This window comes from Protopterus annectens, chromosome 3.part1 (genome assembly GCF_019279795.1).
Source record: "Protopterus annectens isolate FY-2018-M chromosome 3.part1, PAN1.0, whole genome shotgun sequence".
Taxonomy (NCBI): Eukaryota; Metazoa; Chordata; order Ceratodontiformes; family Protopteridae; genus Protopterus; species Protopterus annectens.
This window is the reverse complement of record NC_056732.1, coordinates 1,422,846,240-1,422,871,562: the sequence shown is the minus strand read 5'-3', so window position 1 is coordinate 1,422,871,562 and position 25,323 is coordinate 1,422,846,240. Positions and strand designations below refer to the sequence as shown.

At 37.8% G+C, this 25,323-nt stretch overlaps 1 protein-coding gene across 1 annotated transcript in view; it reads right to left on the bottom strand.

The window, feature by feature from the left end:
• The window catches only part of ZNF804B (zinc finger protein 804B), a 1,426,814-nt gene that overhangs the window by 1,126,487 nt on the left and 275,004 nt on the right, over positions 1-25,323 (bottom strand). The window contains exon 2 of the mRNA XM_044067501.1: positions 1,491-1,523. Coding sequence (XP_043923436.1) covers positions 1,491-1,523 — 33 coding nt within the window. The remainder of the gene's footprint in view (positions 1-1,490; positions 1,524-25,323) is intronic.

The window sequence follows — 25,323 nt, the reverse complement described above, 5'->3', positions numbered from 1 at the left end:
AAACTCAGGTACACTGCACCTGCTATGTCTCATACACAACAGTCATGTGCTGCCTGGGCAGGTAGTGAAGATAAGCCAAACCAAACATACTGTACCTGTTCACAAACTCAGATGAACTGCATCTCCTTTGTCCCCAACAGGACAATCATGTGCTACCTATTCAGGTAGTAAAGATAAACCAAACTGAGATAAAGCAGTTGAGTCTCCAGATACAGTTTAAACCAAAAATGAGAATTCAGTTACACTGCACCTGCTATGTGTCATATACAACAGTCATGCACTACCTAAGCAGGCAGTAAAAATAAACCAACTCACATAGAAGTTGAGTCTCTAGGAACAGTTTAAACAAGAAATGGGAAAACTGATGGACTGCCTCTGTGAAGATTTAACCAACTAAAAAAATCTGTTTAGACCCTCAGTAATCATAGCACTTAAATTAATAAAAATGAATGGCTGCAGGCAAACATATGGCATCACTAAAAGTTTCCTAACAGCAAGGACTTCAACACATGCATGGAAGGTTTACAGGGCATGCAATTTCAATCTGTTTACCAGCTTTAGTAGAAAGGAGAAAATCGCAATGGAGTTGTTGAACAAAAATATGACTTTCATGATGCTTGTTTACCTTCTTTACAATCAGTATTTCCAACAACAGTGTGCAATGCCCCCCAAAAATGTTAGAGTAAAATGCACACACACACACACACACACACACACACACACACACACACACACACACACACACACACACACACACACACACACACACACACACACACACAAAAATTCCTTTTGATGTGACCACACTATAATTCTTTTCATTTTATTTTATTTTCAACTGATCTCTGGGTTTTAGGATATGAATGTTGCATAAAGGAAAATTGCTTTTGTTTTACATGCTTGTGCATTTTGTAAAAATGATACTGCACATTGTAAACTGAGTTTCCCAAAAGGTAGCATTACATTGATAATAATTCATAGACAGTAAGGAGTAATAGGTAGTCATACGTTAAAAATTGATTACAGTACCTCTAGAATCTGATTCCCAAAGACTTGCTCTCAGTGTAAGTGACCATTTACACTGTATGTTGAGTAACTTAACAATTTGATTTTCGGTCATCCCCTAATGATTACACTTTATGTCAAGCATCAAAACAGACATTCTTCTAACATTCTGTATTATTTCTATATAACATATTTAGTTCTGCTTTGCATATTTCCATCAACATATTACATATTATTTTTCCTATGGAAAATCTTTATCATAAATTGCTAGAATAGTTGGAAACAAACTACTCTTATTCACTGACTCATATTTTGGAGAGTTCTTCAGCGCAGTTTATCAATATCTGTGCTACATGTCTATAAATAAGAAGTCTTATGGTTATTATTATCCTGGAAGCTTCATTCTCTTTATGAGTAATATGCATGTATTAAGGTATGATTCTTTCCCTGCCTGCATATTGTAATATAGAAGAAAATATACTTACATATGCAGCTGAACGTGATGTGTGCATATTTTCCTGAATTTTTAAGCATGGGAAAAAAAAAAACAGAAAAGACATTCTAGTTAGCCAGTGATAAAATAAAGAAAGCATTCAGAAAAGATTTATTTAAAATGAGTCTTTGCAAAATTTAACAGTTTAAAAAACTAATGTAAGTTGAATAGCCAAAATCTAAAGAAAATGCATCCCAATTCAACAGATTTATATATGCTTTCAAATTGTTAAATTATGATTTCTGGCCATATCCTCGAAAGATGAAGGCAAGTAAACTTACATCCAATAGCTATATTTGTATTAAGAAGGAAAATGCAAATAGGAACTCTTAAAATAAATATCTATCTATATGTATATATATATATATATATATAGAGAGAGAGAGAGAGAGAGAGAGAGAGAGAGATTCTATACATTTGGTCGAATTACACTTGACTGAAAGCTCACTTGGTCGAAGTTCAGTTAGTCGAAAATGGAATATAGCCCTGCCCCACTGCAGTGCAAACCTGGAGTGAGAATATTAAATAAGGGGGGGGGCACAGCCACCCACATTGAGGGGTGTGGTGGGCATAGCCCCCCACATTATGCCAATAGTTTTACTAAATATATATATATATATATATATATATATATATATATATATATATATATATCAATGTATTTCTAATAGATATACCTTCTTATAATAGTGAATACATTAAAATTATGTGGGGGGCTACACCACCCACATGCCCCATTATGGGGGGCTGTGCCCCCCACCCCTTATTTAAGCAAACGCTCTTTTATCTTTTATTGAACACTATAAACCAAAAGCAGTAAATGTCTAACACATGGAACAGTGATTTTTTTCCCAGGGGAAAAAAATCGCTACTTTGCAAAAAAACAAACAAAAAAAAAAAATCCAAACACAAAATAAAGTGGGGAGCTTCACCCCACACCCCCTGTACTTAAATATACCAACTCCGAGATCATACCAGAGTGGAAGAAATGGCAAAGTCCTGAAAACAGGCCAGCGATTTTTTTCCCTGGGAAAAAAAATCGCTGTTCCATGTGTTAGGCATTCATTGCTTTCGACTTTTACTGTTCGATCGTTCGACTTCATAACATAGACCCTGTAAGCAATTGTGTTACTGAACTGCAGTGAAGTGGCAGCACTACATGAAGTCACATGATCAATGTGATAAGAACAGTATAGTGGTGTTTGCACGGCAATGCCATTCATAATATAATTAAGAGAAAAAGAGGATATAGGAACATACAGAAAAGGGGTGACAGCAGGCAGAAAAACAAATGCAATGGTAACTTTTAGGAAAGACAGATGGGCAGAGGAAAGAATATATTTTTTGGAACAGGTGCAAATTTAACTTTAAGAATCGTCAAGGAGGAATGCAACTAAAATCTGGTGTTGGAAGAAAAGTTGTTGCAGGGAATGCAGAAGCGGCGGAGAGGCAAACATACAACATTGTCAGACACAGACAGGATCAGTATGAGCACAACAAGTGGTGCAATAAACAAGACACACCAGCTTTTAGGGAGGGATTAGTGGTTGATGGGAAGGACTGGATAACAAACCGCATATGCTGAGCACTGTGATGGGGTATAGGGTAGAGTACAGAAGGCATGTATTTCCAACTCAGAGTAGACCTTGCCCAGAAGTCAATCACTTCTGTGGCTGATTCTTTGGGTATGACCTGATGCTTGTTGCCAGCCAGTCAAGTAATTCTATCAGCTGCAGAAGGATGCTCTCAATGGTTCCAGTGGGGATAGTCTATTTGCCATTACACCTCACATGTGGCCAGTGACTGCAACTGACTCTTGGTGAACATATCTCTGAACATATCTCTGGGCAGCTCTCAGAATAGGAGCATCTGGCACCTCTTGAGAGGGTACCACAGATGTCAGCAGTGAGCTTTCCATATTTCCTTCGGCAGGGAGCACTTTATCCCTCTTCTGAGAAGCAGGCATTCAGACCAGTGGTGACTCAGGACCTGGGATGTGAGGAGGAGCAGAACAAAGTGTCCACAAACACTACATATCCTGCATCACAGATGGACCTGTAGAAGCAGGAGATATAAATAGGAAGACATTAAACACGATACATTAACAAACATAACTATAAAAAGTAGAATTTCAGATGCATACAACAGATAGACATAGTATGCAATCTGCACCACAAGGACTGCCTTTCAGAACTACTTAGACAGACCCATTTTTTAAAGTCAATCTCCTTTGCTGCTGTAAAAGAGCAAATAGTCTACTCAATACAATGTGACTCTGCAAACAGCAGGCAACACAACTATGACATCCCTTCTGACATCTTTTCTCTGGGCCAGTGATCAAGAAACCTTAATCCTCACCACAGACATCGGTGTAGAGAATGTTCACTTTGAGAGAAATAGATGCACACAGTATTTTCAGATGTAGCTCTCTGCACCAAGCACAATTTCCCTTAAGAGCACACAAGGAACACACTACAGTCCTGTGGCTGGACTCTTTCTCTCTCTCCCTAGGTCCCAAATAAGAATCCACACTGACCAGTATGGAGCACTGTGTCCCTGCTCAAAGTACCTGACACACACATTCTTTAAGATTAGATGTTCATACACACACACGCCTGGGAAAGGCTGTCACAGATTACCCACTCTGCCACCTCTGCCCAGGCTATAAGGTAGTTCCACTGCCTCCTTCCAGCTACTCTAAGGCTCTTAACAGTGTATCCAATTATACTGAGTGAAGTTAATACTAATACCACTGGTAATGTTGACCGAATGGCAAGACTTTCAGGAGCGTGATGCCACAGCATCACTAAATAAATATAAGTACTCTCAAAGGTTAAATATTTCCTAAAAAGATCAGCTACAATGAAAAGTTTAAGTATATTTAATAATAAATAATAAAAGAGCATGACAATACTGAATATCTATTTACAATAAACACCAGAGTTCTATCACAGAACATATTAGAAATAACACAGATGAAAAGATTCAAACAGATACAGAAAAACAGTACTTAACTAATCTCACTATATTTTCCTGACTGATCTGAAGAATTACTGTTCCCTACTTACTTAACAGAGAAAGGCAAGATGATGTGGGAGAGTGGTCTTTCTTGTCAGGTTTCACAAACAGACTGCCCTGAGACTTCTATCTACTCTAGTATTAAAGCATCATTTCAGTGCTGGATTACAGAATGACATTTCTTTTACTAGAAGTTGAGCGAGGATCTTTCACATGTCACAATACACACACATAGAGCTTTGTTAAGATGTATTACATCATCTGGAAGCTATAAAACCATTTCAGCACTTCCATCCTTTCAGGGTAGCAATTAGTTCACCACTAAGGACAATACAGCAGGATTCTTAGTCTTTGTTTTCACAGATATTGGTCTCTGACTGCATTCAGACCTGAGAGATATAATCTTTATGGCTTATACCAAGTAATTTAATTTCAGATTATTTTTCAAAGTTAGCTGGACTGAGATTAACCTCTTCTCTTCCAGTATCCTCTGTTGAAATATATTAATTTCAACAGTTAGAACTCCAGCTAGTTTCCCTTCGAGAAGGCATCCACCTCTGGTAACTATCATATTGACAACAACCCTTAGAGTTGACCCAGTAGTCAGGAACTTAGGGACACACATAGACGGTAATTTAGCCTTTGACCATTATGTGTCTACAGTAGTGAGGAAATCATTCTATTTTGCACAACTTATAAACAAAGATATGGCATCTAGGTCCAAGGAAGTCATTGTTCCACTGAATTCGGCATTCATCAGACCTATCGTTGACTACAATGACCTCTTTGGTATGCACCTAACAAGGCATATGCAGCAACTGGAACATCCACAGAGGTTCCTCACCAAAAGAATACAGGGAGTAAGTAACCTGTCCTATGCAGACCGCCTCAAGGCCCTATCACTTTATTCTGTCTCTTACAGCCTTTTGAGGGGAGATCTATGCCTGGCATACAGGGTATTGTCAGACCCCACTCTGATGGAACTCCTGCATAGCCACAAAACAAACAGTACCAGAATCACCCATTCTAAAGACTTAACCCATGCCTGCAATATAAGTAGGACCTGCTGGAAAGACAGGCATGTAACCTAGAAACTACCCCGTCTCTGGAACAGGCTCCCCATCCATGTGACAGAGTTCCTCCCTAACCCAATTCAAGTGGTGCTTGGACAATTGGATGGGGAACAGGAAATTCATCCCTGATTTGGCACCTATGTCGCTAATGGACATAGGCAACCTGTAAATGGTTCATCTGCCAGATCCCTGCTTGTAAATATTTCATCACCCAAGCTCCTGCTTACACTTATCACGGGTACCAGAACTTGCAAAGATTTGGGATGCATGACTAGGCTTAAAAAGGTCCTTATGGTCATTAGCCTAGTATAGACCTATGAACCTATGAACCTAGTAACAACTCACTGAGTTGGATTGAAAAATCACATGCATAACCCAGGAGGTAGGTGTGCATCAGTTAAAATGGATACTCCATCAGTCTTACTTTTTTGAAATGCAATTTGTGGGCCTAATTATGATAATGATGATGCACCATAATTTATTTTCAGGTTACATCAATGCTCTGCATGTATTTAACTTTAAGAATACCCAGACTTCTTATTGTGAGTGATTTTAATTTTACAATAGATCAGATTTCTCCCCCAGTATGAGAAGTAGCTTAGGTTTCAAACTTATTACATGACTAAATGATTACTTCAGGATATCTGATGCTTGGAAGACCTTCATTTGGGTGAGATCAGGTTTTAGTTTCTTCTCATCTTTTGGGCTTTATCAAAGCAGATTGGATTTTTGTTTAGTGCCCAATGGTAAATTTAGAGAAGAGGGCTCATTGCAGAATCATTGTTTTATATTCACAGAAACATAGGTATGTGCTAGGCTACCTGCCTCAGGACAGTTTCCCTTTTGTTGCTTGAATTAACCTATCATGCTTGGTGTTATATTGGCCTTACATATCACATGGATGATAATTATGTATTACTGCTAGTGATAGTCATTGGGATAATGCCATGAATAATTTGAGGAGACCCATGAGTAGGGTAATGAATTTAGGAACTGCCTTTATCCAGTAGAAGTACAAGAGACAGTCTTTGGGTACAATTTCTATTACCCATCCATAGATACAAACTGCACTTGAATATGGATAGGTATGAGCTTTGTTTTACGTGGATGGGTAGTCCGTTCCAGATAAGTGGTATCATCTACAAGATATATCTTTCTCTCCAAAACATTTTGTTGATTTTGCAAATGAGATTTAGAGACCTGTATTGAGTATTTTGATGTCATTGTCTTGTTGATGTGCCATAGGTCCATCAGCAGTGGATTAGAGAATTCATCGGATGTCAGAAACTGGTCACTGTTTAGCAGTCTGTAGAATACCGAGTATAGTGAATAGGCTTTGAGGCAGTCCATGTAGGACATGTTGTTTAGGCCTTATATCATTTCAGTAAGATAGCACTGAGGGTGTTCCAGTTGTTGCATGTGTCTTGACAGATACACACCCGTAGGGGCATTATATTCAATGCTTGACCTAATTAGGATGGGATAAAGGGGGACTATGACATCCCAAGTTTAAGACACAGACCCTTTGTTTATAAGCTGTGTAATATAAAAGGGCTTTCTTAAGACAAAGGACACACATTGGTCAAACGTTTTGTCATTGCCCACATAAGTTTCCAAATCCCAAACAACTGGGTCAACTCTTAGGGGAATATTGTCAATATGATAGTACCTCTGAGTAGATGACTTCCCAGATGGTACAATAATGCATTTTTTGGAATTTAGTTTCATTTCATGATTTTGGCATCAGTTATTTATTTGGAACAAACTTTCCTGCAGCATGACTAAGCCATTTGGGAATTAAATAACTGCTCCTAGATTGCAGTCATCTGCAAATTTAGTCAGCCAGAGTCCTGTGGTAATAGCTTTTATTTCATAGAAGTAAATGCAAAATAGGAGAGGTCCCTGCACAGAACCCTGGGAGACTCCACTGGTGATTGGTCTGTTTGTGGAGGTAACTACCCCTATTTCTATTTCCTGCATCCTATCTGTGAGCCAGCTGCCAATCCATTGCGTGACATAGGATCATAGGAGGTCCAGGGAGTAAATACTGTGGGAAGAAATATCCAGGGAATTGTTATGGCTAGGCTTGTATAGGTCCTAGGGCCGATAGCCTAGTACTAACCTATGAACCTATAGTGATGGGAAAATAATGTTATGTTTTCATTTAAATATAGTAAACATATTAAATTGTATTTACATTTTTGGATGACATTTTTTGTTATGGTCAGGTACTAGTGATCTGCTAAGTAACTGTTTTAAGTATTTAGAAACTACCACTGATTATTTTTTAGGGTTTGTATATAATTCATTCAAAGAAGTTACAGATTACTTGGGTGTTATGATCTATAGGGACAATGTTCACAGGATGTTTTTCTCTACCAAGTATAAGAAATGCACATATTCAAACTCTTACCTACATTTTAATAACAACCATCCATTATGGCAAAAAAGAAATCTAGTAAAAGGCCAGATGATCAGATTATCAAGACTGGTGAGTGAAGATGAGATGTTTAAATAATGTCAGATATTCACTCAGAGAGAATATCCCACTGACAATGTACCAACTAAAAAATGAAATCATGCACAGAAGAAAGGGGGAATTTTGATCCCTGCTAAGAGCAGGGACAACACAATATACTAAGGTGATTAAAGAGAAGAAAACAAAGAGTAAAGCAATGGTTATACCTAGCTTACATAACAACATTTCCATGACGATATTACAAGACTGAGGAAAAGCAGTACTGCCCAAGATGAGTGTATCAACACATTAGACCAAACACCTGCCTTCACGTATAGAAGAGGCAACAATATTAAAAGGGTTTTTGAGAATAACTCAAAAGCAGTTAAGACAAAGTATGCCACCAATAAAGAATATAAAGTGGCAGAATGTGGAGCCTGTAAGTATTGTAACTACATCCAGGAAGGACCATAAAAAACAGAAAAAACTGAAAGCAATCATGACAGGACCTTAAGATCCCCAGACCCATGTTTTTGTAAAAGTGCAGGGATGGTATATTTAGCCAGACACCTGTCCTATGATGCATTTTATGTAGACAAAACAGAGAGGCAACTGTGGCAAAGAATTTAACATACTTATGATATTAAAAACAAGGATGATAGAAATGTCCTTTACAAACTTTCTGCCCAGTGTGTTCATTTAAAAAAAAAAATCTATTTTTTGTCATTAACAATGTGAAAAGTTTCTTATACGGAGTAACTGAGAGGACACCCTAACCTTATAAAGTACAGCATTGGCAACTTAAATGCAGCTGATTCACTGAGGTTATTTATTATTTATTTATTTATTTATTCGTTTTACATTTGTTGACCAGGTTTGTCTGTCTGAGCAGAAAGCCCTTTTTCAGCAGAGACCCAGGGAGAAAAGCTCCATGGTGCTACACGAAAACAATTGCAAACAGATAAGCAATATTCATTATATAAAAGTTATTATGCAGTTATAATTTACAAGGCACGATGTAGTAAGTACAATATATGCAGTTCACATGATTTGGCATGTATCAGACGCTTAAGAAAATAAGAAGCAGTAAATAGATGGGAAGAGAAGGGAAGGAGGTTACAAAAGCATGGAAGGTATGAGGGTAAGTTGAATCAGGTCAGTACAGCTACTTGTTAATAGCTGTAAGGGAATTATTTAGCTTTTGTTAGGTAGTTAAATGAAAGGAGAAGTTAAGGAAGATTCAGGACAGATAGGAAGAGAGAGTGAGAATTGTTAAGAGGATAGGCTGGATGGAGAGCTGAGAGAGAAAGAAAGTTAAGGCAGCTGTGTGCAGTGGTATGACCAGTGATTTATAAGGTTAAATGAAAACTTTTCAGTAACTAGTGCTCTTAGATTAAGAGCTGCAATGTTACATATCTAGCTTACAAATGCACCTTTTACCAACACAAACCCAAATGAACATGGAGAAAAAAGCATAAAATACAGCAAATAACTGCAGATAAGCATGGTCATCACTAGTCTATGCACAGGAATTCAATAATAAAATGAAACTATCCATTTATGCATGAACATGCAACTGTTTACTCAAATATACATCTTACACAATTGTAAATCATACGTTTTTAACATACATAGCATCATGAATTATCCTTTATTTAACATCTTCAGCATTAGACAAGCTTTTAGATTGCATTACTTTTATTTTATGCATATGTACTGTCTTGCAATATATTTAAAATTAAGTGAATGCTTTTTTTTACATTTAAGGCTTGTACCTTTATAAAGCTTTAAAGGAAATTCGCCCAGTATTGGCTGATTTTATGTCATGTGACTCACATTTTTAAACGAGGAAGGGTAAATTGTAGCAAGAGGGTCTGATGAAGTCTTAATGAAAGATATTGCAAGACAGAAGCATGTAACCAGATTTTTATTTTCATTTTTAACTATTAAAGTGGTTATTACCTGCATCTTGGGACTTGCTTTACTGGCTCAGATACTTTGTTTTTAAAATAGGTAGTTTCTGGTTTAGAGGGTGATGGTGAAAGTTGAGGTATTAGTTTAAATAGTGATGACAGTAATGCCAGTAGTTTACATGGAGGATATGTTGTTGTGTCGTTAAATGGAATGATGAATGTGATACAAAAGAATGTAGATAGGAAAGTATAAATGAGTTGATATGGGGGAATGGCCAGGGAATTTTGCAAGAGAGGGAAGTGACTCTGCTGCAAGCTGAAGAAAATCAGTTTGTGCATGGGCAGAATGGTGGTGAATGAGGGAGAGAAATAGAGAGAGAAAGAAATATGGTTCGCCACTCAGTATTAGTAGATTAGCCTTCACAAAGTCTTCTAATATATAGGTATTATGGGATGCTTCAGGCTTCAGTTTTATTGTGAATGTGACTAACTTATGGTATAATTTGTCCAGGGAGGAGTTTACAATTGATGGGGAGCAAAGCTGCCCCATATTGGTAAGGTCCAAGTCCAAGATATTATTGCCACTGATTGAGGTGAGGACAAACTTGTCCAGGGAGTATTGTCAACAAAATCAGAAATCTCTGGGCATGCATGTTTGAGGATGTATAAGTCTCCTAGTTTATGGAGGAATAGTTGACATCTCTTAGTAGAATAGTGTTTGACTTAATACATAGGGACTCCATACTAGTTAGGCAGGAGGTATGTGTCATGGAAGGACATAGAGGAGGTCCTGTAGATAGCTATAATGTGATGAGGCATTTTTTTAGTAAATCAGACATGGAGGTATTTCAGGTATTTGTCTTGTCTAACTAGTGTACTTTTTTTAAGAAATATGGAGATACCTCTGACATTAGTGCATTTGTCTAATGCAGTGGGCCTGTGCAAGTGATAGCAATTAAAACCCTGGATTATTTGAATGCTTTCACTGATCTTGATCCAGCTGTCTGGGATGACGCATACATTAGTGTTTTCCAGGGCAAATAGTGATTCCAGATGTAGAGTTCTTTTTTTTAAAGCTCCTAGCACTGAGCAATGATACCATAATGGTGACTGGATTTTGTTTAGTCATTTTGGAAGCTTTAGAAAACAGGCTTTGACTAAAATAAAAGTTCTGTGGGATGGACAGAGTTTTGATCAATATATGGAAGCCTTGGGAGCAGAAGTGAAGATCATATTTGATAAAGTATTATACCCTCTCTTCCCAGGATGAGTAAAGTTGTACCCCCATTCATTAAAGTCAATTATCTTTTGTTGATATTGTAGCATCATTCTTAGTGATGGTAGAATACTGCCCAAGGCTAGGATCCTACCTGCCTCAGAAACATATTCTGATAGCTCCATTATGTCTCTCTTCATATAGTCCACAGAGGTACACCTCAGGTTATATATACCCACATGTACAATGACTGTATCATTCATAGGTGTACTTTAACTACGTTGAACTGTTCTGAGAAGCCTTTTTTGTTGTGAAGCGCTAAACCTTGTACTAAATAAATTCTGGTCTTCATTTTTTACCATTGGACTAATTTTATTCTGTGAGCAGAGACTGTTTCAGTATTGCTGTACCAGTGATTCCTAAGTAAGGCGTTATAGCGTACCTGTTCAACACCAAAGTTTTGCACATTTGTCTTTTCGCTATTGAGTATAGGTGTACTTGTGATGCAAGCACTTGAGTGTTTGTGTCATTTAACAAACTCTTGCATCAGATAGGCAGCTGACCATGACCTTTCTTTGCTCAAGCTGATGAGCGGTGCATTGATATGTCTCACTCTTGAGTCACCTGCCATGAGAATATGTGCTTTTGAAGTGAGTCAGTGTGACTCTTAGATGTGTTTCATGGTGGGTGCTGCATGTGATTTGTGCTTCTGAGATCACTGAGGGTACTTGCTTTTACACTTACATGTAAGAGCCCATTGTGATTTAGGCAGGTTACTTTTAAGAGCTTCAGCATTTGTAGGTAGACGTGTTTTATCTGAGCTGTATGTGATTTATTTATTGTGGTGTTGTGTGGTACTGACAACTTACTATTTGCAGTGGCTTTGTCTGATAGATTTGCCTCCATTAACATTATGTCACTTTGTTTAAGTAGTAGATGGTTGTCAGTAAACATGAGACTAATGCTACATTGTCTCAGGATGGATATCCATTTCAAACAAGCTGGCTAAAGAGAAAGAAAGTATAGATTTGTGGCTGTAGGCAGTTACTAATGTAGGCTGACAAGGGAAGTAGCAGCAATAGATTAGGATTTCATTAACTGAGGCCGCATCTGTCTAATACAGACAATCTAAGTCTACACACAAGAAGCAATTGGACTCTTCAGGCAAACCAGGGTCTCTGTGCAACTACTAATAATTAAGTATGTTACCCACTAGTCTCCTATAGGAACTCTGACTATTGCCAGATATCTCCAGTCCATATTAGGTGCATTCAATTAGTCTACTACAATTCCATCATACCCATTTTCAATGCAGTTTTGGTTGTATATTTGGACCTATCCAAGATGTTGAATATACTTTGGCATTAAGCAGTTATATCAACATTAAACTCTTAAGGTGAATTCATACATCTTTCATTGGGTGCACAAGTGGTTACTAAAGAGATCCTAATAATTTGCTCTAAATAAGGGATGATCATAGGTCTTCCACAGGTACTGACAGTGCAGCCAATATTATTCCAGTGTTATTTAATGGTATTTCCTTTCTTTTCTTGATTTCCTGATGCATGTCTAGCCAAATAAATGGATGGTTGTAGAGCAGACAAGATAATCACTTCTACAAATGGCTTGGTTAAACTAAATGATTACATTTTGTGCTGTAACAAACCTGTCAAAAAACTGGGTCTACCATTTGACATTACTGAGTACAAAACATGGTTTTCAGTAAACGTTCAGTAAAACACTACAGTTTTCTGCTTAATACAGTTATGAAACAAGTATGTGTGTTTAAGGATCTTGGTATTCCCAAAGATAATTTGAAATTTGTTCTTTACTATCATGATAATCAAAGAAGTTGAACCATTTTGCAGAGAAATGACTTCTAGAGACGCAAGTCAGGTAACATACTTTTTTACAGTTCATATTAGTCCTCTTATGGAGTATACCTCTCCATTTATGGGTAGAATAAAAATCAGTTATCTATGTTTAAGGATGTACAGCTTGATTTATCAAGTTAATCCCCACCCTGCAAGACTTGAGTTATACCGAAATATTTCAAACTTGCAGTCATGCAGATTTTTGAGAGCTAAGCTGTATTTTGCCTTTAGGGTATTTAAATTTAAAAAACACCAAACTCACATTTCATTTTCTAATACCAGAACAAAATAACTGAAAGAGCACAGTAGAAATCAAAGGAGATTCATTTAAAACACAAGATTTATTTCTACATGAAAAGAAACTAATGTCACGGATAGCTGCCTTCATGGTGGAAATCTGAAAGTCTTGTTTGACTGTCAAGCTAGACAGCTGGAAAGAAAAATATGTAGTGGATCCTTAAGAATATTCACAGACATGAACAATACAAGAAAGATGGACAGGTTCATTACATAGTCCCTTCCTAGACTTTGGAACACTTTGCCTGAAGTAATAAAATCTTCTAGCAATCTAGAAGTTTTACCAGAATTTCAACCATAATATAGTGTATTCTGTGTTCATTGCTGACATTCATGTCTGAAAGCTGTTGTGAAATTCATGAGCAATAAAATATGAACGCATTTCTTGAAATGGAATCTTCCATTGCTTATATATTCTTAACCTTCAACTACCATCAGTAATAACTTTTAGTTTTGACAACATGATGATGTCATTGCACAGTAAATGAATACTTTGGTTCAGCTCTACTGTGCTTTACTCAAATTGCACACATTTTGCAGCTTAGGGTCAACTAATCCAAAAGGTTTATACTCTAGATAGCAGCCACTGCATAAATCAATATAAATGATTTAAGATATATACAAATCCCAGACATTTATTACTTACAATAGATATATCAACTAAAAAATAAAAACCGAGGGCATATTTGCTGAGCTCAATACCTTTATTCAAGAATATTTAAAATGATTAAGGTCTTTCATCTTCTAATTCAGAAGACATCATCAGGGATTTTGATGATGTCTTTTGAATTATAAGACAAAAGTGCTTAACCATTTTAATCAGTGCTTAACCATTTTAATTATTCTTGAATAAAGGTATTGAGCTCAGCAAGTATGCCCTCGGTTTTTATTTTTTAGTTAATTGTTTTTTTTATTTCCGGGACCGCTCAGTTTGTATTTTGTTTATTTACTTATATATGATTCATTCAAGCTTTAGCCATCAGGAGCTATGAATCTATCTTTGAATATGTCAGAGAACTGTTATACAACAAACTACTACATCCTTGCAGCTCTATTGTGCCCTTTTCAAACTGTATAGCTTCTGCACCTTAAGAGCTACTAAGCCAGATATCTCCTACCTTGAATAATGGGTACTTGTTACATCAGTAGCTATGCTGACAAAATAGAATCATTTTTTTCTACAGATGATCTGTTGGAGGTGTATTTTTATACATATGTGACGCTGATTAGCATCTGTAAATATATTCTTTGTATTACTTACTGTACATGCAGTGTTTTGGATGGTGGGGAATTCCAAATATTTAATGCAAGCTGAATTATATTTTTCATTTCTATTTTTAGAATTTATGTGACTATTTTATTATGTTTTACTAATCTGCCTTAGGATCATGGAAGGTTACTAAGCTAGAGACCACAGAGCCTTTTCAAGCCTAGCTATTCATGCCCCGATTATCAATGCCAAGAAATAGAAGGTTTGCTATATGTCTGTGCATTAGGGAAAATATAAGCTATCCCTATCCATAAGTGACACAAGTGACAAGCCAAGGGTGAATTTGCAGTTTCACATCCATTTAATTAAATACATACTGGTCTCATGGCAGTATCTGGATTTATTAAAGCAAATGATTCTCTGACTATACCAGATTGGCACTGAGGAGTTAATAATAGCAAAGCCACATTCTGCAGATTGTTTTTTTTTATTTCATAAATTCATATGTGTATACAAGGCTAATGATCACTAGGGACTTTATTAGCCTAGCCATGCAACCCAAATGTGTCCCACAGATGATATGTTTTAGATGTTTATATGGGGAGTGATTTATTGGTTATAATATGATTTGCTCACCACATCTGTCCATCAGTGACGTGGGTGCCAGATGAGGGATGAATTTTAGATTTCCCATCCAATGGTCCAAATTACGCATAAATGGGGTTAGAGAGGACTTTGTTTCACATGGATGGGGGCCTGATCTAAAAAAAAGAGAATTCTCTGAGATACATATCTGTCTCCTCAATGTGTCTTATTTATGTTACAAGCAACATTTAGGTCTTTAGAGCTAGTAGTTCTCATGCTGTTTGTGTTGCAGATGTATAGAAAGAGCCTCAGAACAGGTTCCAGGGATGCTTATATGTCAGGCACAGATCACCTCTCAGTAGTCTGTAGGAGACTGAGCATAGAGATAGGGCTTTGAGGTGATCTGCATAAAAGATTGTATTTATACTCTGAGTTATTTTTGTAAGGAGCGTTTGCAGATTTTCCAGTTGCTGTATGAGTCTGGTCAAATAAATCCTGAAGGGGGCATTATACTCAATGAAGAGTCTGACTAGGACAGAGTACAGAGGTATAATGACTATCCTGGACCTAGTGTGAGTGCAAGGACCAGTAAAGGATTTGAATGTCATCTCTTTTTTTTCTCATTTGTTTTTGGTTAAATATACATTTTTGTATACAAGTTGGGGTATGTGCACCTAATATGTGTATATTTATATCTATATTTGTATCTATATATAAATATAGATCTATATGTCTACAAACACACCCACACACACATACACACACACACACACACACACACACACACACACACACACACACACACACACACACACACACACACACACACACGCACACATGCACTCAGGCATGCACACGCACACACACACACACACACACACACACACACACACACACACACACACACACACACACACACACACACACACACACACATTTATTTTATTTATTCATCCTTTATTGATCAGATTAGTCCCACTAGGCCAGTAGCCTCTTTTCAGGGGATACCCAAGGTGATATTTATACTACTAGTGGAAATTTGGGCAGGGTATCAGGGAGCTTCCCTTATTCATCATTGTTGTGCATGGGACTGCTTTTTTGGAAGAGTACCTCCTGTTTCCATTCCAGGCACAGAGGCTGCCTAGAGAAACAGGGAAGCAAATAAGGAGAGAAGGAGATGATGGAGTAGTGAAAAAAATGAGGGAGAAAGCAAATATTGAGACCAAAGAATGTGTGCAGGATTCTGAGGAAATGTTTCAAGCAAATTTGTTTAATGGAGATGACTCAGGAAATGATGGATGTATAATTACAACCCTACAGTCAGGAGGGTTGTAGGATGATTTACTTAAAGAAATGGTGGTGCAGAGTGAGCCAGAAAATGAGGGAGATGTTTTCTATGCAGACATTATGGAGGGTGATGTTTTCTGTGTCGACATTATGGAGGAAATACAAAAGGATGCTGCAGAGACAATTCTGAAGTATAGTGCTGAGATGAAAAAAAAACATATGCAGAGAAAGTAAAAGGAGGCAAAAGTGGAGTAGTAGAAATGTAGGCAGAGAAAATGAAAAATGGAAGTACATAGTAAGGATTCAAAATAAAGAAGGCAAAGAAATGGACAGATATGAAGTGTGAGGCAATTTAATAGCTCCTTTGGGTGTAAAAGCTCATGTGACACTATATTTCAGACTTTTTTCAATGAAAAATTTTCTTGGAAAGTTTTCTTGGACTGTAGAAAAATGGAGGCCTTTTCTCTATATAATCTTGATGTGATAAAATCATTTAACAGGGAAACAAAAAAGAAAATCCATATACAGTTTTGAACAGAGGTAGACAGATACTTTGAAATGACATTTGAAAGCTTTATGTAAACAAGTACTGTACATCACAACAGTTTAAGACAAAAAGGGATTATGGACTGGTGGCTGGGATTGCAATACTGTGTTAAAAATAGAAAGGGAAAACGTACATATACCAAGCATGATAAATGTGAATGAGTATAGTATGTGTTGTAAAATACGGGGGCAACCCAAAACATGTTTTTTTTCCTTTGCAGAAAGGAAATTCAAAGGACAATCATAAGGCCTTTTTCAGCTATGTTAGGAACCTGGGTGGAAACTCCCAGATATGCTCAGAATTAGTCCAAAATTATACAAAAATCACTGAACCCACAGACATTGCCAACATACTGGCAGACAGGTTCAGTGCAAACTTCACCCTCTCCCTAAAGGAGAGATAACTATCCCAGTGGAGTGTAGCCTCCAGACATCTCAAATGCGCAGGTGAAAGCTGCTCTCTAAAGCTAAAAACACAGCATCAATGGGACCGGATGGTGTCCCGCTGTGTGCTACACAAGCTAAAATGAGGAATTAAACCTGCACATAAGGCAGCTGTTTAATCTCAGCCTTACCACAGGATACGTGCCCAAGGAGTGGCGCACGGCAACTGCATGTGGCGCAACTGTGGTCCCACTCCACAAAGGCGGTGCCTCACGGACCCTGGTAATTACAGCCCCATAAGCTTAACAAGTCTAGTCTGCAAAGCTATGGAGAGGATCATAATGGAGCTCATAAACAAAGATATAGGGACTTGCAGACATTGGACCCGACCCAGTTTGGCTTCATCAAGGGCAGATCATGCCTTTGAACTTGGTCGACTTCTTCAAAACAGTCACCAAGGCCATTGATGAGGGAAAGGCAGTCCATACAGCCTACCTTGACCTTGCAAAGGCTTTCACACAATACCCCACTCGGATATTGTAGAAAACTTACCAGCCTAAATGTAAACCATATGTCACAAGATGGGTTGCAAACTGGCTTAAGGACAGAACCCACAGGGTTAGAGTTGCTGGCGCTATGTCAGACTGTCCAAAGCCGCCACAAGTGGTGTCCCCCCAGCTCGGGTCCTTGGCCCCTATTGTTCGCATCTACTTCTCAGAAGTACAGGCCAACATGGGAGGACTTTGTTGACAAAGTTTGCAGACTGCAAACTGGGCGCCATAGTGGAAAGTGCATCGACACGATCCTCTAGAAGGGGGACTCACGGAAACAGATAGCTGGTGCCAGAGCCATGGCCTGAAGTTAAACGCCAAAAAATGTATAGTCATACCCTTCGGGAAATATAGGTGGCAATCCACTAAGCACAGAAGAGGTTATCAGGGACCTGGGGACCCAGGTTGACAGTGGCCTTTCTTTTGACACGCGCATTGCTAAAGTGGTTAGAAAGACCTTCTACATTGCCCACCTGATCATGAAGGGATTCACATCCAGATCTAGTGAGGTCATTGTTCCCCTTCACTTATCAGACCAAAGTTCGAGTACAATGCCCCATTCGGGATGTATCTCACCCGACATCTGCAGCAATTGGAGAGACCCCAAAAGTTCCTCACCAAAAGGATAAAGGGACTCCAAAATCTGTCATATGCTGTCAGATTGAAGAAACTCCAGCTCTATTCAGTCGCATACCGTCTGCTCAGAGGTGACATGTGCCTGACATACAAGGCCATGTCCAACCCGGAATTAATGGACATGCTCCACCTCAAAAAATCCAAATCCACCAAAACCACTAGAGCAAGTGACTTAAACCTTAGCACGGATATAAATACGATGTGCTGGAGGGATAGATTTATCACTCAGAGACTCCTTATGCTGTGGAATAAAATCCCGGTCCATGTGAGGCAGAGCACCTCGTTGGCTCTGTTCAAGAGAAATCTTGACCTGTGGATGGGAGATCATAGGTTTACCCCAGGAATCATCTCTGTGTCACTGCTGGACAGAGGCACAACAAACTAATGGGCACAGTATTTTTCATATAAGGGGTGAAGTAAGCAAACCTTGTGCTAGGCTTATAAATGCCTTAGGGCAGATAGCCTAGTATAAACCTATGAACCTATGAAGGAAATTTGTTAAGTACCTGTGACATAAGAAAATGTTATATTTGTGGGGAAATCGGACATGATGCAAAAAATGTGAATTGAAATGTTATAAGTGTAACAAAATTGGACATTTATGGATAGATTGCAAAAATGAAAATAACAGTAAAGAAAAATAAAAAGAGAGATAAAATGAACAAAGAGAAGAAATTTTTGAAGTAGTAGAAACAGAAGAAAAACTGGATGCAAAAAATAATAAAGAAGACATAGAGGAAGGTTCTGAGATGTTTCCTCCCACATCCCAAAGACATGCTGTAGGTGGATTGGACACTTTAAATTGGCCCTAGGTGTGAGTGTGTGCATGTGTGTGCCTTCTGTGGAAGATTGGGCACTGGCCTGGCAACTTGACACTGTAAAACTCCACTGCCAATCATGAGCAGACAGGTGATTCGCTGTGGCGACCCCTAGCAGGGAAAAAAGCCAAAAGAAGAAGAGGAAGGTTCTGAGATAAGCAGAGAAGAAGATATAAACAGGGAGTGGGTCTATATTATATGTTCAAAGAGCCTTTTCTTTGTAAATATAATCATCGACACATAAAGAGTGAATACTCTAAAGCTTGAATGGCCACATCCACAATTTTTTTCCTCGTGAAAAAATTCAGTTGGCCGTTATCAGGAATTGCCCTTTTCCCCAATGGAGAGCATTCTTGCAGTTGGCATATTTATTTAGAGGGGTCTGGGGGCACATCCTCCCATGTCAGGGGTGTTGGCAAAGCCCCCCACTTGATTATAGTTTTGAAGTTTGTGTTTTTTGTGTATGGCCCCGTGAATTTTTTCCTGAGGAAAAAATTTGTGGATATGGCCATTAGCACTTTAGAACATTCGCTCTTTAGGGGTCGATGATTATATGTTCGAAGAAAAGTCTCTTCGAACATATAATATAGACCCAAACTGGGAGGTAGTAAAAGGGGAAAAAGGAATTCAATTGGTAAAACAGTAAAAGATAGAAAAAGAAAATTTAAAGGAATAAGTACAAAAGCAAAAAAAAAAAAGGAAAGGAAATGAAAAATAATATATATAGCTAAACATTTGGATTTTGCATAAAGGTTCAGATGTTTGACTCACAGACACAAGGTACAGTGTTTGATTCTCACTTATGGAAAGGAAATTGGTTAGGCTTAAAATTGCCTGTTAAGAAAGCTAGCTTTCTAATTAGCGTTAGAATCCAAGGTAAAATTGAAGTTTTAGAGTGCTTTCTTTAAATGTGAAAAGTATTAAGAATACAGTAAGAAGAATAGGAGTTTTGGAGTGGTGTAATGCATGTGATATAGATGTAATTATGTTAGAAGACACATGATTTTTAACAAATGAAGAACGATTATAAACAGAGAAATTAAGGGGACGAAAGATAATCTGGAATTTGGGAAAGGAGAGCTATTCTGAAATAGCTGTATTCTGTAGAAATACAATAAAGATATTACATGTAACTTTAGAAAAAATGGAATGACTAACAATTGTAGATTTAAAATGGGAATACGTTTACAGAATTATAACACTGCTTGCTTATACTAACTATAAGTAAAGGAAAAGCTTATTTCATTAGATTTTAGAGTATGTGCTGATAAATATGAATATTGTAGTAACAAGAGACTGTAATTTAAGAAGCAAACATAAAAAAAAGAAAAATGTTATAAGAAAAATGTTAGAAGCCAAAATATGTAGTAAATTAATACTTTGGGACAAAAATTCATGGACTTACAAAAGGGGTATCTATAGAACTGAAATCGATTATTTTATAGTATCTGAAGGTTTAGTTATGCAAGAGGAGGAGGTAGTTGAAACAGGACTTTCTGATCACTTTGCAATATGGCTAGAGATAAAAGGAAACAAGGAGTTTATTAAAATAGGTAAATGAATAAAAAAGATAAATGAGAACTCGTGGAATGAAGAAGAAAGGATTGCTGATACGGTTATGGAAAGATCATATTACTATGAGAATATTTTATAAACATTGGTCTGAATGGTGGGGGATAACGATTTTTACAGTAACAATATGATGTAAGAAAAGGTAGAGAAAAAATATAAAAGAACATGCAGCAATGCATTGGGAGATTTAGGGCATAATGTTCGAAAGTACTTTGACAACAAAAGGAAGTATATGGAAGAAATCAAGAAAAACTACAAGGACTGTTATATAAGCAAATCTGCTTTTACAAGAGAACAGAAGTATCCAGTTACTTAAGTGGTTTAGTAAAGGAAGATGGTGGCACAATAAATGAAATAAAAATGCAAATGAAGAACTAGAACACAGAAAAGATTAGGAATAGTATAGTACGATACGTACAAGAAATGTTTAAAGAAGGAAGAAGATAGTGAAAATGTTAACAGAGAAAAGAGAATAAAGAGTAGGAAAAGGAGAGTCCTTTAAATGAGCTAGGTCTAGTGTTAGGACAACTAAATATAGATGTGGATACAGACCCAGAAGGAATGTGCTATAAAATGTATACACATTTAAGGAAGTGGCACAAAATACATTGAAAGATTTTGAATGAATGGTTAAATGAAGGTTTTATGTATAAAGAATTACGCAGTAGAATACTTAAAGTCATAAGGAAGAAGGAAGACAGAACAGAATTAAAAAAATGGAGACAAATAGTATTGAATAATAATGATTATAAGATCTTTATGAAAATAATACAAAAGAGATTTGAAACTGAAATGGGAAATATTATGGAAGATAGCATATAGGTTCATAGGTTCATAGGTGTGTGCTAGGCAAATGGCCCTGGAGTCTTTACATGACTAGCCCATAGATCTGCCCTGGCACCGTGCCTCCCAAAGTTAATTCCCAGTGCCTCTATCAAGTAGAGACACTGGAGTGATCCTTGGGGTGAACTTTCTATTTCCCATCCACTCATCAAGATTTCTCTTGAAGAGGGCCAGTGAGGTGCTCAGCTTGACTATGGGAGGTCTATTCCAGAGCATGGGCATTCTCTGGGTTATGAACCTGTCCCTCTAGCATGTTCTGTTGATTGTGATAATGAGGTTAAGGTTTCTGGAGTGCGTGGAGTGGAGGGATTGGGATTTCTTTAGATGTAGCATTTCTAACAGAGCTGGGTCAGACATGGCTTTGTAAGTCAAGCAGAGATCACCTCTTAGTAGATGATATGAGACAGAGAATAGCTGGAGTTTTTTGAGTCTGTCCATTTAGGACAAGTGTTTAAGACCTAGGATTCTCTTCATGAGATACTTTTGTGGCCTTTCCAGCTGTTGCATGTGTCTAGTGAGGTACATGCCAAATGAGGCATTATACTCAATGACTGGACTAATGAGGGGAAGAGTACAGAGAGAGATGATGACCTCTTTCTTCCTGGATGCAAAACCCTTGGAAATGAGATGTGCCACATAGAAGGACTTTCTGACCACAGTGGCAATGTGGTGATCGAAGGAGAGGTTGCTGTCATCCTGTGTCCCCAGATCTCTTATAACACCTTCAGTGTGCAGTGGGCTCCCATCAATGTGATAATTAGTGGGAACTGAGTTTTTCCCAAATAGGATGATGAAGCATTTTTTGGCATTAAGCTTAAAGCCATGGCTTTGACACCAGTCATTGGTCTCAGTGATGCCTTTCTGTAGGATGTCTACATCACTTGATGAGTTAATAATGGCTCCCAGCTCGCAGCTGTCTGCAAACTTGGTCAGCCAGGGTCCCTCTGTGTTGGCCTGGACTTCTGAGAAGTAGATGCCAAACAAGACAGGACCCAGGACCGATCCCTGTGGGACTCCACTCGTGACTGGTTGGCAGTCTGACTTGGAGTCTGCTACTTTCACACTGTGGGTTCTATCTATGAGCCATTTTGCAACCCACCTAGTGATATAGGCATTGATGCCTAGTCTGGTGAGTTTATCAATAATTCCTGAGTGGGAAATGGTATCAAAGGTCTTGACCAGATCATGGTAGGCTGTATGAACTGTCTTGCCCTCATCCACCGCTCTGTTGACTGACTCAAAGAAGTCAACCAGGTTGAGCAGGCATGATCAACCTTTCACAAAACCAAATTGCATGGGATCTAGAGTTTGGAGATTCCCTATATCCTTGTTAATTAGGTCCATGATGAAGATGTGCTCCATAGCCTTACATATCAGACTCATTAGGCTAATGGGGCAATAATTCCCAGGGTCTGTAGTCGCTCACCCTTTATGGAGAGGGATGACTGTAGCAGTGTGCCATTCGGAAGGAAAAAGGCCTGAGGTGAGGCTGTGATTGAACAGGGCACACAGATGTGATGCCAGTTCACTTTTTAGTTCATGAACACTTCCAGGGATATTGTCAGGTCCCATGGAAGCTGCATTTTTGGCCTTGAACAATACAGCTTTAACCTGTGCTGTAGCAATGCTGGGTGTTTGGCATTCCTCTGGTATTGTGATTGTTTCCTTTGAGGGGGGGTAAAGTTGGCAATGAATCTGTCGGCCAGTATTTTGGCAATATCTGTTGGGTCAGCATAGAAGGTACCATTGTGCAGTAACTCAGAGCAAACCTAGGTATCGCCATGGAGATTCTTGATATAACAATAGAAGGCTTTTTGGTTGTTTTTAGTGTCTGCTGCAATTCTGCCTTCATAGCTGGCTTTAGAGGTTTTAATGAGGGATCTCAACTTTTTGTTGTGTTATATTAGTACAGAGGAAGGGATGTCAAGAATTATTAATGACAAAGAAATTGTGGAAGACACTATGAACAGAAAAGAAGAAGCACAAATCATGATAGGAAACCTTAATAAGGCATTTAACACAATTCATAGGTTCATAGGATGATACTAGGCTATTGGCCCAGAGGCCCTTATAATCCTAGCCAATAATTTCACCCATGTTCTCTCAAAGTCAGAACCTGTTTCCCCTGTCCAGCAGAGACACAGGTGGGATCCCAGGGGTATATTTTCTGTTTTACATCCAGTCATTCAGATTCCTCTTAAAGAGGGCTGAGAGGTTCTCTGCTTGAAATGGAGAAGGAGTCTATTCCACAGATGGGCGGAGTCTTTGGGACATACATCTATCCCACCAAAAAGTTCTATTAATGTCACAGACCAAAAAGCAAAAAAGAAAAGACAAACTAGAAAAACAACAAAGGCAAGGGTATACTCCAAAATCCAAACTTTATAAATGTTAGCGATTTTGGACACTGCCAATACGTGACCTTCTTCAGACAAGGAATCATATTAAAACAGTGAAATATATATCTACTTTCCCAGTGACATCATCACACCAATTAAAATGTTAAAGACACATGTATACAAAATATAAAATATGTTTAAAATAGATGCAAGTGTAAAATTGTCAGTTAAAATAATACAATGATGTTGTTTTGGGAGACTATCTCCCAAGAGATTTCTTTTTAAGAACACATTTAATACAGCCAAAATAATGTAAACCTGGAAAGGCAAAGGCATTGAGTCTCAAATGCCATTGAAGTTCCTTTTCTTCAAGGTGTATTTGCCATGGCCCACCTCGGGGTGTTTGTTTTACTTGTTCAATAATAAAATTATGAAAATAGTGTCCAGGGTTAATAAGCACATGTTTAGCTAAAGCATTACTCTCATTGCTTTTGGTAATGCCACATTGATGTTCATAAATTCGCTGTTTAAAGTGCCTGTCTGTTTTACCAATATAAAACCCTGGACACATTTGGCACTTTGCAACATAAACAACCCCATGGGTGTTACAATTGAATTTACCCTTAATTTTGTAGTTTTTATCATTCAAACAAAAAAAGTTAGTCTCAAAGACAAACTTACAAAAGTTACAACTCCCACATTTCCACATTGTGGCATTATGGGGGGGGGGTAGTAAGTGTTTTGTGTTCTAATATATTCTTTAAATTCCTACCCTTTTTGAAAACCATTCCTAACTTATCGGGTAACTTAAGCTGAATTGCTTGGTCTTCACCTAAAATAAACCAAACATTATTTAAAATGTCTTTCAAGTAATACAAATCTAAAGAGAATGTGGTAATAAACTTCAAAGTGCAAGATTCTGGTTCGTTATTAGTACATGCTGGAGGTTCAATATCAGAATTCCCATCCCTCATGTCTGTTTGGTTCATGTTGTTTAGTATGGGTTTAAACCATCCACAATTTCTCTTCTGTACCACTTCTCTAATAATTTCATCCACCAAAGTAATAGGATATTTCTTCTTGATAAACATATCTCTTAGTGTTTCACATTCGTGCAAAAAATCAATATCCAAACTAACCATTCTTGCAGCCCTCACTATCTGTCCTTTAACAATCCCCCTATTTACATATAATGGATGTAAACT